Consider the following 16,890-nt stretch of genomic DNA (forward strand, 5'->3'; position numbering starts at 1 on the left):
TCTAGACTAATTCCCCTCACATTGTAGTGTCTAGACAAATTCCCCTCACATTGTAGTGTCTAGACTAATTCCCCTCACATTGTAGTGTCTAGACTAATTCCCCTCACATTGTAGTGTCTAGACTAATTCCCCTCACATTGCAGTGTCTAGACTAATTCCCCTCACATTGTAGTGTCTAGACTAATTCCCCTCACATTGTAGTGTAGACAAATTCCCCTCACATTGCAGTGTCTAGACAAATTCCCCTCACATTGTAGTGTCTAGACTAATTCCCCTCACATTGTAGTGTAGACAAATTCCCCTCACATTGCAGTGTCTAGACTAATTCCCCTCACATTGCAGTGTCTAGACTAATTCCCCTCACATTGTAGTGTCTAGACTAATACCCCTCACATTGTAGTGTCTAGACTAATTCCCCTCACATTGCAGTGTCTAGACTAATTCCCCTCACATTGTAGTGTCTAGACTAATACCCCTCACACTTTAAGTCTCCAGAATAATTCCCCTCACACCAGTCTACACACTAATTCCACAAACATTGTAGTCTTCAGATTTATTCTCCCACCTTTAACTTTAAAAAACAAATTTCAGTTACCTGTCGAAGTACCGTGTGTATTATTTTAAAAACCTTAAAGTCACAATTTTGTTTTTAAATAATAAAACATGTATCACTTGTCTGTTTTAAAAAATGAATATACAGATCGGTGTTATTATTGACGTTTTAAATTATAGGCTACACATACATTTTTTAAATAACTTAAAAGTTGTTTTTTTTTTAACTAGCGAACACCTCTCCATGACCTCCTTTGTTAAGAAAGCCATACAATATTTTTTTAAATAAAATATTTTTGCCAACAAATAATATGATCGGCAGTGGCGTAGGCAAGGGGGGGGGGGGGTTAGGGGGGTTATAACCCCTCCCATGGACTCACATCCCTATATATATATGATTTTATACATATGGAAAAATATTTGAACCCCTCCCATGACCAACTCCTGGCTACGCCACTGATGATCGGTTTTGTTATCACCATAACTGGCAGCCTTAACTCTTTTTTTATAAGAGATCTCACTCAATATATACTTATCCAATACAGGTTTGATAAAAAATAGTTTTTGGTAAATGTATTTCATAAGTTAACTAGTTGGAAATGTTAGGTTTGCAAAAGCAAGCGAATGTTAAAATCAACTAACTTTGAACAATTGTTTTTTTTTACTTTTTTTTTCTTCAAACAGTTTTTTATATAATTTTACACTGTAAGCATATTATATTTGTCTATTATTTTTGCTTATCGCTTTATTTTAAATTACCGCGTACATGGTCATTTATATATGACGTTCATACGCGTGGACTGAGGGCGAGGGGGGGGGGCTGCAGGGGGGGGGGGAGGGTGGTTTTCAGATCAGTGTGGAGATCAACGCTTTATATTTTGCGTCCACATGTGGGTTGGCAAAAAAAGACATCGGTAAATATAAACTGGGCAGGCGACTCAAAATTACTATGTGTATAGACGTCATGAATGGATGACCCCTAGTTATAATAACAGATTATATTTTTATAAGTCTAGCATAATAATACATTTTTCAAATAAAAAATTGAAAAGCGTTTAGAAAATTGAAATATTATACAGATTACTATTCTTAAAATGAGTTAATTGCATTTACACATTATTTTATTTTGATTGGCGATCCATAATATATAGCTGATGTTAAATTTTTAAGTTTTTTTTTGTATAATTCATAAAACATAATTAGGCTATTTACACAGCTTACTTTTCATCACATTATATTTGATCAAAAGCTCTTAAATAATGTACATATATTTTATATATTCTGCTTAATTAACCCATACACTTATTTCGATCAGTATTGCTTTGTTTTTAGCAGAGTCGCTAGGCGGGGGCGGGGGTTGCGGACCGCACCGGGTGACACCATTTACGGTTGACACCAAGGCAAAGTTGAAAAATATACAGAAGAAAAATGCTTTTTGCAGTTTAATTAATTATTAATTAGAGTTTAAAAAAAACATTTAAAGTACTAATTGAAGATCTTGTAAAGTCACCCCTCCCCCCTAAAAAAAGTATATATATATATATATGTATATATATATATATATATATATATATATATATATATATATATATATATATATATATATATATATATATATATATAGATATATATATATATATATATATATATATATATATACTTTTTTTAGGGGGGAGGGGTGACTCCATGAGGTGCCGCACCGGGTGACACCCGACCTAGCGACACCACTGGTTTTTATTGGTGTATTTTGCATTATTTCCAATGGTTTTTGTTTATGATTTTGTTTATTAGAAAAATAAACTTACATCGCTGTTGGTTTTCAGTTTTTGTTGTACATTCGTTTTTTTTTTTCTGTATAATATTGGGTAAGATTAAGACAGATATATTTTTTAAATGTTTTATAAGGGAAGCAATCGAAGAATATTTTTAAAATGGAAATTTGAAATTTTAACATGTTAGATAGACATTTTACTATCTGAGTGCAGCAATTCGATTTTTTTTAATCTGACCAATACAGTAAGTTACTTGTACTGATTGTATGAGCATTAATTAGTATACGCATCATCCAGTATATAAACACGAGAGTTGTGCACTTACAACATTTCCACATCTTGACTATGTCGCTTTGCTTGGCGTTACACAAAGAAAGCGTTCTACAAAGCAGAGTGACAGGGCAGAGGCGAAGCGAAGGGGGGGACGGGGTTGCGGATCGCACCGGGTGACACCATTTAGAGGGGTGACACCAAGGCAAAAAATAGCAAAATATATAGAGAAAAATTATAATTCCACTTAATCAAGTGATTAATTCGTGCAAATCAAAAATGTTTATGGGGAAGGGGGGGGGGGGTGCAAATCGAAAGTTTGAGAGGGGGGGGGGGGTGACACCATTAAGTGCCGCACCGGGTGACACCCGACCTCGCTACGCCACTGTGACAAGGGAGGGCATAGTAAAATTTATTTTTATTAAAAGATTACTAACTGATGAATAGTATTCTTTATTTGAATACGATGTAAAAGAAAAATTGATAATAATAAAGCTTGTAAGATAAACTTTAAAACCCACATAACATAACAAAGAAGTCCTAAGCAATTACAAATATACTCTCACTAATTTTATTGTAATATGTATTAAGACTTGGACTAAATAATAAGGAAAATATTAAAGAAAAATTGGCATTTAAAAAAATTTAAAACACATTAGCACAATTATAATGGTTAATTACAGAAACCAAATTATTGTTACATTAACTATATAAAATATACGAGCAAATAATAACAAATCTTTTTTTTTAAAGTATACAATAAAATGTGTGGGACAGTGTGGCCGATTGGTAGAACATACGACTAATAACTTGAAAGTCTCGAGTTCGAATCTGCGTTCAAGTCTTTAAAATGTCGCTGAGTCCACCCAGCTCTAATCTGTACCTCACTTACGTCAGGGAAAGTAAAGGCGGCTGGGCATAGTGCTGACCAAATTATACTTCCGTATGCGGAGGTCACAGAAACTGATGAACTCTACTTCGTTTCCCACATAGACTCATGTTCCAGCGGGATATTACAACAAAATATACACGTTATAAAAATGTTAGTTTTTCAGAAAAAGGAAGGAAACAACGACGTCACGATTAGACCCAGCGAACTGTTGCACTAACGTCTTAGTGACGACTTCATTTAGAATTAGCCAAGGCACCAATTGTAATCTTTTTAAAACCTGTCTGGTTCGGTTTATTAACTGATGTTTTTAAAGCATCAATTTTAAAAGAAAAAATTTCAAAATACTACTAAAGCATCCAAATATTTTTTTTAGTTAATACACTTTATACAGTAATAATGGGAGAGGCAGTTGTTACAGAAAAATTATCCAATGTTTCTAATTACATTATCAACAAAGAAAAAAAACCTAGTCTATAGCCATACTTAGAACAGGATATGATATTTTCACTTACAGGTGCTGAAAATGTTTTTTAAAGAACTTAAGACAAAAACAGTTGAAAAACAATTGTTGTGAAATTGACTTTAAAATACATAATACACACTTATCGAAGCCACTTTGGTGTATAGATAACAAAATTATCGCTCCTGATTCTGTGGCAATTTTACTATCTAGCTGACCACCATTTTTTAAAAGCAGTCAACCAATCTATTTCCACTGTCGTGGTCACGTAAATATGCCATTTATCTCTTAATCCTGGTTGCACACTCCAGGTGATTGGGCTCGGATTACCAGCAAAGCTTGCCACTGATGATGGCAGTTGTGTTGCTGTGGAGACCAATTTGTCTACAGCTGATTGGGAAACAGCAGCCATGGAGGGTAGGCGTAGACTTCGATTTTCTGAAGAAAAATAAAAACATGTGTGTTCAGAGGCTTAGCGAACCCTGCCGGCGCCCGGGGACAAACTTTCAATTTCGCCCCCCCCCCCCCAACATATATTTTTTTATGTTTATAATTCAAAATTGCAGCTAAAATGAGCTTTTTAATTTTTTCCCAACCCATTTTAGCGCTCCTAGGGTCGGCGCCCGAGTACATTTGTACCCACCACCACCCCCCCCCCCCCCCCCCCTTCGCTACGCCTCTGTGCGTGTTATAGAATTTGTTGTAATCAAACTGCGGTGATCGCACTATGACTTCATATGCAGAGCTCACAGACACTGGTGAAGGCTGCTTCACACGCAACATCTTTGCAACGTTAACTCCACTTTACTTTACGATGCAGTAATTGTTTGAGATAATGTTTAGTCGTGCCAACATGTGAAGGCTCAGATTATGGTAAAGTACTTAAATGTAAGTTGATAGTTTTGAGAAAATCGAGATCAAAATATTCAAAATGGTGCTGGGTAAAAGTAACCTCGTAGTTGTAAGCTGTTAAAAAAATACTTTATCAATTCTAAATTTAGTATTCATTTATAAAATAGACATGCATATTTTTAAAATAAATAATTAATTGAGGTACAATTTTAATAGGGGAGTACTTGAAATTGTTAACAGTAAAACAAACGTTGTAGGGGTCGGCGTGGTCGAGTCGGTAAAGCTCATGGTTGCTAAACCGAAAAGTCTCGAGTTCGAACCCACGGGCAGATGAGGCTTGTTAGAGAGACAACTCCAAAATTAAACAACTGCTGCCTTGTAGATTGTTCTTGGTTGGACAAAGGCTATGGAAGCAAATCCAAAAAGAAAAGCAGGCTGAAATCGGAGTCAATGGCCTCAATGGCGCTTAACCAGTTGACACATTGTGTTGGAGGTGTGGTCGAGTCGGCAAAAAGCTCATGGTTGATAAATTCGAACAAAGATTCGAGTTCAAATCCACTGGCAGATAGATCTCGATCCCCTTCAACACTAATAATTAAGAACGAAGAAGAAGAAGACAAACGTTGTGTTCCATTTCTGTAACATATGTTAAAGCTTCCTTGTATGAATTATGTTAGGATATCGACAGAAGAGAACTGGTGTAGCGTAATTGACATTAACACAGTCATGCACACAACTATTATAATATAATTGGTTTTGAGGGTTGGAGGGTTTCAGGAAGGAGGCTTAGCAAAGCAAATTGGTGATTGCTAACTAAGCATTTCAGAAGATAACAGCGAACGACAATGTGAACACTGTCCGAGCACAGCCCCAGCCATTACAAAAATCTTTGAGTTATATCCCCAGTACCGGGAGGTTGTACAGTTCCAAAAGCTAGTACAGTTACACTTTTCAAACCTTTAAAAAGAACTATACGTAGCTTCAAACCTCAGTCTATCCAGGAAAAAATTACTTGATGCCCAAACCCTCAGTCTATCTAGGAAAAAATTACTTGATGCCAAAACCCTCAGTCTATCTAGGAAAAAATTACTTGATGCCCGAAACCTCAGTCTATCTAGGAAAAAATTACTTGATGCCAAAACCCTCAGTCTATCCAGGAAAAATTAAAAATTACTTGATGCCCAAACCCTATTCATGAAAAAACATTTGATGCCTCAGACAAACCCTAACGTGTGTTTGAACCCTTAGACTGATCATACAAAAGTTACCTGGTGCCCGGACCCTCTGCCCCTCCAGTCCATTGAAAGCTTCCACCCCAGCCACATTTACTGTCGCAAGTTTCGATTGGTCAGGATCTGTGTGGTTGTGACCCTCAAGAAATCCCATAGCACTTTGTAAAAATGACTGTTAAACAGAACAATTATAATTATTATTTATTATGCTAATTATGTAAATTGTCTACTACTTCGTTCTTAATTTTAGTGTTGGAAGGGATCCCCCTTCAACACAGTTAAGGATACGTGTCAACTGGTTATGCGCCATTTGGCCATTGATTTCAGCCTGCTTTTCTTTTTGGATTTGCTTCCATAGCCTTTGTCCAACCAAGAACAAACTACATGGCAGTAGTTGTTTGATTTTGGAGTTGTTTCTCCTGGAAGAGTGGCTGTCCCCTGCTAACGAGCCTCATCTGCCCGAGGGTTCGAACTCAAGACTTTTCGGTTTAGCAACCATGAGCTTTACTGACTCGACCACGCCGACCACTATTATGTATATTTTCTCACTAAAATAAAAACATAACTATTTATATTTAATTTTATCAGTTCTATATTCTAAACTTAATGAATTTTTTTTAATGCCTCAAACCCTATAGAGTAAATCTCAGTGAACGATAATAGAATACTAGATGCCACATTGTATCAATGTATTTTATTTAACAGTAAAATTGTCAAAGTTATAGTTTTGTAAACGCCGTACTTGTATCGAGGCACGCTGACTCAGGTCATGAAACGGAAGTACGATGTACACAGTTTCCAGTGACGTAGAAGGATGGAGGATGAAGTAGTCAACAATCGCTTTACACATAGCCATGGCAACTTTGTACTGGGGGTACTTGAACCCTCCCATGCCCAGAGCAGGGAATGCAATGCTTCTGTATTTGTGTGATGACGCTTCGTTCAAGCATTCAGTAACACTCGATTTCAGTGCCTAAAATATAGTAACACATCAAAAGTGAACATACATCAACATATAAAGAGTTAACATACGGCCAATAAATAATTGAAAACATTAACATGTAGAAAATCAACAAAAATATCGAGGCGATTTTCTACCTGTGAAAGCAGCCGTCCGTGAGCATATTTAACAGACGACAGTATATTTTTTAAATCTCCTTAGTTTCAAATCGTTTAAAAACTGTACTATCTGCCCCTAATAGCCTTCACTAAACCGACCGTCTTCGCGATTGTAGTAATCTATCGAGTTATTTAATTTTGTTATCTCCCCTTAGTTTCGAACCCGTTCAATTAGTTTTCAATGTCTGATTAAACTTCTAGTTAAATTAAAAATAGATAACTTATATTATCATCAAAGTGGAATATATCTGGAAAGTTTGAATGAAATCGCTGCATTAGAAATGGGTCAAAATAGAGTTACAAGATTAGCCACAAAACCACATACAAACTACAAACAAACAAACAAACAAGACGTTGCGCAGTAAATAAAAGATTGTAATAAAAAGCATGACCTCATCATTTCCTTCCTGCCAAGACAAGAGACAAACAAAAAAGATGCTGCTAACAAAGGTTCTCAGATTTCCTGGAGCCGTACTCACAACTTGACCCATCGACAGCTCGCCGTCTATCTGAACATAAGAAATTCGTCATCATCTTTTCCCGTGCCCAAGACACATGGGGTAGATGAAGTAGAATTCATATTTAAAAATAAATAAATAAATCGGCAAGTAAAAGAATAGTGTGGTCAGCACAGAGGCGTAGCGATGGGAGGAGGGGGGGGGGGGGGGGGGGGGGCAGGGGGGTACATATGTCCCCGGGCGCTGACCTTAGGGGGCGCAAAAATGGGTTGTAAAAACAAATTAAAATGTCATTTTAGCTGCATTTTTGCATTATAAATAGTTTGGGGGGGGGGTGCAAATTGAAAATTTGCTCCTGAGGGGGGCGCCAAATTGAAAGTTTGTCCCCGGGCGCCGGGAAAGGTCGCTAAGCCTCTGGGTAAGCACGGTGGCCTTTGTTTTCGCCAACGTGAATTAGCTACCCACTAGAGCTAAGTGGACCTCAGTGTTTCTTCCAAGCATCTGCTCGCCTTCCCCCCCCCCCCTCCCCCCCTCCCCAAACGAAATGGAATTTATATAACAAATATATACATTTAACAGTGCCCGGCCCCCGAAAATTTTAGTACCCCCCTCCCCCCTCCGAAATTTTTCAATTTTCTCTATACTTCGTATATACGAGAAAGTAAAAAAAGTTCTTGTAGTGTTGGGCTCTCTGCAGTCCTCACAAGGTGAATTCCAAAACGGAACTTACCTGTTTTATGCTTGACTGCCTTTAGTTATAATTGTAAAATGTCTATATTATGTGATTATGTAACGATTTTTTGTTTGTTTTTGAACTTACCTGTTTTAAGCTTGACTGTCTTTAGTTATAATTGTAAAATGTCTATAGTGTGTTATTATGTAACGATTTTTTTTTGTTTTTGAACTTACCTGTTTTAAGCTTGACTGTCTTTAGTTATAATTGTAAAATGTCTATATTGTGTGATTATGTAACGATTTTTTTTTTTGAAAAATAAAAAGTTCCAGCCTAAAATTGTTATATATGAATCCTTTAGGAGAGGGTGAAAAGTATGAAAAGACAATTAATTAGATGTTTAATTTACGACTTAGACTGTATGTCTACTAACATTAAGTATTGCAATCTACAACAGCTATAGATGTATTTGTTTTTCAACTTGATAATGCTAAAAAAACCTACCATACTATTTTGTTTAGAACTTCTGCTCTATATTTAAATTGTTTCAATAGCAAATAATAACTTAAATTTGTATTTATAGGTAAGCGGTCAACCTAAGGTGCAGGAATTTGAAATGAAAGTAAAGTTAAGCAACGAATTACCTCCCATTTGAAAATCCAAATACCAAAATTTTATTCAAGGGACATAACTTTCACAAGAATGGCTAAATTAACCAAGTGTAACTAAGACATGCTTGAAAAACACATGTAAATTCTCTAAATTTCCTTAAGTAATACTTTCAACAAATTTTTAATATTAGCTATGTAACCTTGTAAAAACAATATATTTTACCTATTGAATACTTAACTGTTGGTTTTGTTTGAAAGTTTAAAAACGGTAGCTTGATTATAACATACTTCTATTAAATTTTGATGACAACGAATCGTAACGTAATTTCTATTTTGTCATTAATAAAATTTTTGGATCCCCTAAATAAGGGGACATCTTTCAAAAATTAAAACACGGGTAACTGTTTAGACATTGCTAGAATTATTGATTAAGATATTTTAAAAAAATATTATTTGAACAAACAAGGTTTACAGTTGTTATAAATTCCATCCTATTTAATATTATATTTTAATACTTAAAGACTGGTAATATGGATTCCTAAAAAAACTAAAGAATTTTCAACTAGAGAACGCATACCTTTCTCGTGTGTTCCGTACTGAATTGAAATCATCTAACTTACGATAAACTCGACTACTTGATATGCTTTTTTCTCCCGGTAGGGAGGAGGGGGGGGGGGGATAAGCACTTGAAATTTTCTAAGGGGGTGTGGGGCTATGTCGTAAAGTACAAAGTAGACTCGTGGATTACAATTTCAATAGAATGAGAAACGCTTGCAAACTGGAATTGAATTTGATTTAGATGTGTACTTATAAGGTGTATGCAATTGATAATAAATTAATGTCACTCTAAATTAATTGTTTTCTTATACATATGTTTTAGCAATTAATTTGTGTGAAAGGGGGCGATTTAATAAGTTTTGCCAAGGGCACTAAATAGCCTGGCGCCGGCACTGTGTGTGTCTCATACATTTACGGTTGCTAAATGCGGTGTATTTACTCAGTGGCGTAGCGAGGTCGGGTGTCACCCGGTGCGGCACTTAATGGTGTCAGAGTTTCTTCCAGGCATCTCTTCGGAAGCCCCCCCCACCCCCGAAAATATTCTACCGCCCTCCCCCCCCCCCCCCCCCCCCCGAACGAAATGAAATATATATAATATATATATAATATAATATATAATTTATATAGAAAATATATACTTTTAACAGTGTCCGCCCCCCCCCCCCGAAGAAAGTCTACCGCCCCCCCCCCCCCCCCCCCCCCCCGAAAATTTCAAGTGCCCCCCCCCCCCCCGGAGAAAAAAGTCTGGAAGAAACACTGAATGACTGAATGGTGTCACCCCCTAGAGGCGTAGCGACCCTTCCCGGGGACAAACTTACAAATTTTCGATTTGCACCCCCCCCCCCTCAAACTTTCGATTTGCACCCCCTCCTCAAACTTTTGATTTGCATCCCCCCCCACTCAAACTTTTGATTTGCATCCCCCTCCTCAAATTTACCCGGTGCGGTCCGCACCCCCCCCCCCCCCTCGCTACTCCTCTGTATTTACTTTAGTCTTACAAAGTCTGGTAAAGCAACTAGACAATTAAATAACAGTGAGGCAAGTTTTGCTTGAGAAAGATGCATGGCCCATATAACTTCACACCTACCTTATCGAGTTCATTCTGTAGGCTAGTCCCAGCTTTTCTCATCACGTTGTGTGAGATTATGCACGCCGACAGTTTTTTACTTCGGTGTATTGTGCTCACTATGACGTCAGCCTGCACGTACAGAGAATATTGTCTAGGATTTTTATACAAAGGAAAATAGTCTTGGAATATTGTAAAATAAAAAATCCATAGAATTTTCCCAAACACCCATTTCATTTTTCAAGCTAGACGTCGCTTTAATGAAAGATAATAAGAAAAATGTTAACATTCAGAAATTATTGCAAGAATGTCTACTTTATTGCTACATTTTATTATCAATGTATAGTGCTTGTGTCGGCAAGTAATTTAATTATGTTGATGGGTTGTAGAATCAACTCAGATATTAAAAAAAATTATTGTATATGAGACATAAATATACATACACTCTGCTGGGTAATATCACCATTCACGAGCTGAATTTTGTAGACTTTAGGACCTGGCTCAGACATACTGAGAGGGTAATTCTGTGGAGAAAAACACGTTTTGAGACTTTTTAATTACCCCAGGTAGCCTAATTGAGGACAAGATCAAAGCAAGAGGCTGTTTCTGCAACAATATGTGTGACATTTGTGCTTCTTCTAAAGTAAACTTTGTAGAAATATCTACACAGTTGTATTTTTTGTGATAGCTCTGATAGGTACTTAACCCGAGGTTTAAAAAAAAAGATTTTTGATCAAACGTTTGATCCAAAAAAAAAATTATATATACATATATATATATATATATATATATATATATATATATATATATATATATATATATATATATATATATATATATATATATATATATATATATATACATATATATATATATATATACATATATATATATATAAATATAAATATAATATATATATATATATATATATATATATATATATAATATATATATATATATATATATATATATATATATATATATATATATATATATATATATATATATAGTTTACAAATCTTATCCTAACTGTAGTTGTGTTAATCTAGGCTCTAACCCTAACTAAATCCGTTGAAGTCCCATGATTATTATTACAAGTCAGTTACCTTTTTTATTTGGAGTGTGGCCTGCTTATCAGTTTCCTAGAGTCATATAAAATAACAGTACTACCAACTGCCAATCTCCCGACTATGAAGTAACAAAATGCGGAAGTGAGCCAAACAAAGAGCAAAACTGACTTATTTATAGCCTACAACGTGGCAAATGTTATGACTCGCATTTTCTGTAAAACTGTATCGAGTTGTTTTTTAAATGGGGGAATTCCCTATTTTCGGGGAGTTCCAAAATAGGAATGAGCTAGGAAACTTCTCGATATCAAATCAGTGATCGGTAGAGATGAACAGTTGATTACTTTCGCAGCGTTTAAATCAAAATGTGTGTATCTTTTCCTATAGAAAATTTAAGTAAAGAAATATTCAACACGAGATAGAAGTTAAGAATGGTGGATTTTTAATTGTCGACAACTACTAAATCCAATAATCCTATAATCTGAACGTTGACCTCGAAAATGACGTGGTATAGGGCTGATCATACTATCACTCTAATAGCAGAGTTTAAAAAACAGTATGTGAACTTAACCTAATGTAAATGTTTTGAAATGTTAGGCCGATTGCTTTAATTTTAGCATACCGCAGTATATCAAATTAAACAAGGGCTTGTTCCCTTAGACCAGAGTTTCTTCCAGGCATCTCTCCCCCGAATTTTTTTTACCGTCCCCCCGAACGAAATGAAATTTATATAATTTATATAGAAAATATATACTTTTAACAGTGTCCGCCCCCCCCCGAAGAAAGTTTACCGCCGCCTCGAAGATTTCAAGTGCCCCCCCCCCCCCGGAGAAAAAAAGTCTGGAAGAAACACTGCCTTAGACTCTATAATTACTACTAGTTAGTGATGCATTTTCATACACCATTACAGCTTTCCTTAAACAATATTATTTTATAAACGAGAAAAATGGAAGGATACAACGGGCGCTAGGCTGATAGTGCTGTCTCTTTTCTCTAAACTAAAACCACCCCACCCCCACACACACACACCCCCCCCCCCCCACCCCCCAAAAAACATGTCTACCGTCCCATTCAACGAAATATAAATATATACTTTTTCCAGTGTCCGCCCCCTCCCAGAAAATTCTACCCCCCGCCCCCGAAAATTTCAAGTACCCCCCCACCCCTCTCCGGGGAGGAAAAAGTCTGAAAGAAACACTGGTGTCGCGCTTAGCCACTACCCGAAGAATTGCATTAAAGAAATTGCAAGAAAACCACTTTTTAGATTAGACACAGTAATTAGGCGGTAATTTTATTATAGAGTATCGATGAGGAAATTTCTTTTGAGTTGGGGAGGGGGGGGCTTAGATGTTCTTAAGCGGGGATGGGGCTTCGCCCCTACCCGAAGAATTGTGTGCAAGAAACTCATCACAGCAAACCATTTAGATTAGACAAAATTGCCTTTTTATTCAATGTTTACTCGAGAATCAATGACGTCATATTACTGTGTGCACTCTCCGGCTTGAGATTATTTTCTACTCTACCCGAAGAATTGTGTGCAAGAAACTCTTCACAGCAAACCATTTAGATTAGACAAAATTGCCTTTTTATTCAATGTTTACTCGAGAATCAATGACGTCATATTACTGTGTGCACTCTCCGGCTTGAGATTATTTCTACTCTATGCTAAATGTGACCGCGTCATTACTTCGTTTTTCGAATTACTATGCATGTTTTTTAATTTCCTTGTGTTTTCTATAGAGCGTTCTTGTCAGATACATAGATAGATAGATACACAGATAGATAGATACACAGACAGCGAAACTATTAGTATTAATATACGAGAAAAATGGCCCGTTGAGGAAGGATACACCGGGCGCTAGGCTGATAGTGCTGTCTCTTTTCTCTAAACTAAAACCACCCCCCCACACACACACCCCCACACCCCCCACCCACCCCACACCCCCACACACACCACCCCCCACCCCACCCACACACCACCCCCCCACCCCCCCCCCACCCCCCCCCCCCCACCCCCCACACCCCAAAAAACATGTATACCGTCCCATTCAACGAAATATAATTATATACTTTTTCCAGTGTCCGCCCCCTCCCCGAAAATTCTACCCCCGCCACCGAAAATTTCAAGTACCCCCAACCCTCTCCGGGGAGGAAAAAGTCTAAATTAAAACCACCCCACCCCCCCCCCCCCCCCCCCACACACCCCACCCCACCCCACACCCCCCCCCCACCCCCCTAAAAAAACCATGTCTACCGTCCCATTCAACGAAATATAATTATATACTTTTTTCCAGTGTCCGCCCCTCCCCGAAAATTCTACCCCCGCCCCCGAAAATTTCAAGTACCCTCACCCCTCTCCGTGGAGGAAAAAGTCTGAAAGAAACACTGGTGTCGCGCATAGCCACTACGCGAAGAATTGCATTAAAGAAATTGCAAGAAAACCACTTTTTAGATTAGACACATTAATTTAGGCGGTAATTTTATTATAGAGTATCGATGAGGAAATTTCTTTTGAGTTGGGGAGGGGGGGGGGGCGCTCAGACGTTCTTACGCGGGGGTGGGGCTTCGCCCCTACCCGAAGAATTGTATGAAAGAAACTCTTCACGCAAGCCACTTAGATTAGACAAAATTGCCTTTTTATTCAATGTTTACTCGAGAATCAATGACGTCATATTAATGTGTGCACTATCCGGCTTGAGATTATTTTCTACTCTGTGCTAAATGTGTCGACGTCATACTTCGTTTTTTCGAATTACTATGCCTGTTTTTATTTTCCTTGTGTTTTCTCTAGAGCGTTCTTGTCAGACAGATAGATAGATAGATACATAGAGAGACAGCGAAACTATTAGTATTAATTGTCTGGCTGTTTATCATTCAACTCATCGCTATTTATAAGATTTTTAAACAGTTTACTGTATTTAAATGAGGTCGTAAGTTTGGTTAGTACCTTTAAATAAGGAATAAAAAATCTCCACAGAAAGTCGTTTAATAGTGCGCAAATGTCCGGTTCGCATCTTATTAATTTTTTGAACAATCCGTTTGTCACATCCTCTTTCAACACACCGGTGAGGGAAGAGAGGAAGTGGTTTTTTAGGCGAGTATTTTTAGGCGATCCATTCTTTTTAATTTAAATGAAGACTCCAGAGGAAGCCGTTAAAAATTGCACGAGCCGACTAGTGAAGGTCGTCTGTGCGGGGTATTGGGAATAGTTTTCAACTAGCAATAACCACGCCTCGGTAAAACCTCATTGGCTATGGTACCGCCACTGCGCAAAGCAAAATCGTCTAAGTATTGCCCTGCGTCCAGTCTATCGCCTGTTGCTAAAATTTTATGGTTTTGATAATTTAGTACATTTAAAATTAAATAATTATTTTGAAAGATCATAATTATTTATTCTTTAGTTAATCCTTATAATAATAAATGACGTTATACACAAAGATTTTATAATTTAATTTTTTATAGAATGTAGCATTTGCTTAATTAATAATAAACTATCTAAACTGAGTCAAGGGTAGATAGTTTTGAGTAAATACGTGAACAGTTTTATTCAATGGAGTCCCCTATGTAGTTTAATACCTTTAATGGGTTGTATAAGAAGCTGATTTTTAAAACAAGATGCTATAATATAAGACGGTTAAATTTTGTGGTTAATATTATGTATACGGTATATGAATGAAATGAATAATCTCCCATCAAAATTATTATTGTAAAAAATTATTTTAGATAATTAGAGTATTGATAATACATAATATCATAGACATTTTTTACCATGTCAATTTGGACGTGGACTTTTACCTTACGTAACCAACAGACAGAACCTAACATTTCATGCCTTGATGATTTGTTTTTTGAAACCTCAGATTAGAAAATGAAAACCATGTCTAGCGTTTAAATAAAACTATCTTTAGTTGTAGCATGCTCTCCGCAAGCAGGCTATTGAGAGACAGAGAGTACTAAAATCTTGTCTCGCGTTAATACTACACTACCAGTAATACAGAATTAACAGAATAATTCTACATCATCTATACCACATTGAACGTCTGGTCTGGAAAAGTAATTTTAAAATGTCTGATATATATATATATATATATATATATATATATATATATATATATATATATATATATATATATATATATATATATATATTATATATATATCGTACTGATCGGTCGTTTTTCGCTGGGTCCGCATTGATTGGCTACCCGTGGCATCCGAAGGTCGATCAGTCATTGCCTAGCTTTCAAAGAGCAAGTCTGTCATTACTTACCGACCGTTTCTGATCCCTTGCCCCCAGCTTTGCTAGACCACCGCCCTCTACAACAACAAACTACATTATCACATAACTGTGACCCGACCCCCACCTCACCTTTATCTCCATTAAAGTGTATCATAATTGATATTACGATTTGCCCTTTTTTAACGCTGTCACAAAGTGTTAAAAGACATCACGTCACTGCCGCATTGTTAATATCTCTTGCTAATTAGAATCATGAGAAATGTGGTTTTAATTTATTAAACTAATAACAATTGCTATGCAATCTGTAAGGGTTTTGTTTTGTAGCATTTGTTTGTAGCTTAAAAACAAAGCCAGACAACAATAATAACAATACTAATTACTACTAGACAATATATTTTTTTTTAAAGTTCACTGAAGTACATTAAATGTAATGTGTTTCTTGTAAACTACAATAGATTTTACAGAGACTAAGGTGAAACCTTTAAAACTAAGCTATGGCAGGCATAAAATTAAGCTTTCACTATAATACAAATCCGTTAATAAAATGTCTCTGCTATAATATAATGTTAATGTATAGTGAACCCGGTATCTTTAAGTTTATGGTGTTCCAATATGGTGTAAACATTTTGTTAGAAAATAAACCTTTAATGGGAATTTGAGCATATAAGTCACGTGAATTTTCATTCAGTGAGACTTTTCTGTAGATCTGTAGAGGAGGAAGAAGAACTAGAACTAGACATAAATTTTAGTTTGATAAAGGGGGATAATCAATGACTCTTAGAAATTTCATTGAGGTAGATGGCGCTATATTTAAACCTCAATGTTATATTATTATAGTTAAACAACGAAACACATTTTAACAATCGTCGACTCTCAGGTAAAATTTCAAATTATGGTTGGGGCACATATTACACATGTCAAAATTGAAACAGCTGAAATCCCCTCTTCAACATAAACGTTCTATAACGTTTTGATTCTACGGCCTACTCCCATATTTCCCCACTCAATAGTTACAAACCCGGCGCGATTTTGTTTAACAAAAATCAATTGTCTACATTTCTAAAATGA

At 36.4% G+C, this 16,890-nt stretch overlaps 1 protein-coding gene and 1 non-coding gene across 2 annotated transcripts; both read right to left on the minus strand.

Annotated features, from left to right (window-relative positions):
• Positions 1-3,116: 3,116 nt before the first annotated feature.
• LOC131932241 (protein mono-ADP-ribosyltransferase PARP14) lies at positions 3,117-11,757 on the minus strand. Its single transcript, XM_059289103.1, has 7 exons — positions 11,622-11,757; positions 10,959-11,039; positions 10,537-10,647; positions 7,542-7,658; positions 6,773-7,003; positions 6,067-6,202; positions 3,117-4,384 (listed from the first exon to the last, which is right to left on the minus strand). The coding sequence occupies exons 2-7, from the start codon at positions 11,022-11,024 to the stop codon at positions 4,152-4,154; spliced, it is 894 nt and encodes a 297-aa protein (XP_059145086.1). The 5' UTR covers positions 11,025-11,039; positions 11,622-11,757; the 3' UTR covers positions 3,117-4,151.
• A 2,963-nt stretch (positions 11,758-14,720) lies between these two features.
• On the minus strand, positions 14,721-14,859 carry LOC131932247 (U4 spliceosomal RNA). The gene has a single exon (XR_009384526.1). It is a non-coding gene; the product is annotated as a U4 spliceosomal RNA (small nuclear RNA).
• Between the last annotated feature and the right edge of the window lie 2,031 nt (positions 14,860-16,890).

The sequence above is a fragment of the Physella acuta genome, unplaced genomic scaffold, assembly GCF_028476545.2.
Source record: "Physella acuta isolate Inbredline_101_S28 unplaced genomic scaffold, ASM2847654v3 ptg002118l, whole genome shotgun sequence".
NCBI lineage: Eukaryota > Metazoa > Mollusca > Gastropoda > Physidae > Physella > Physella acuta.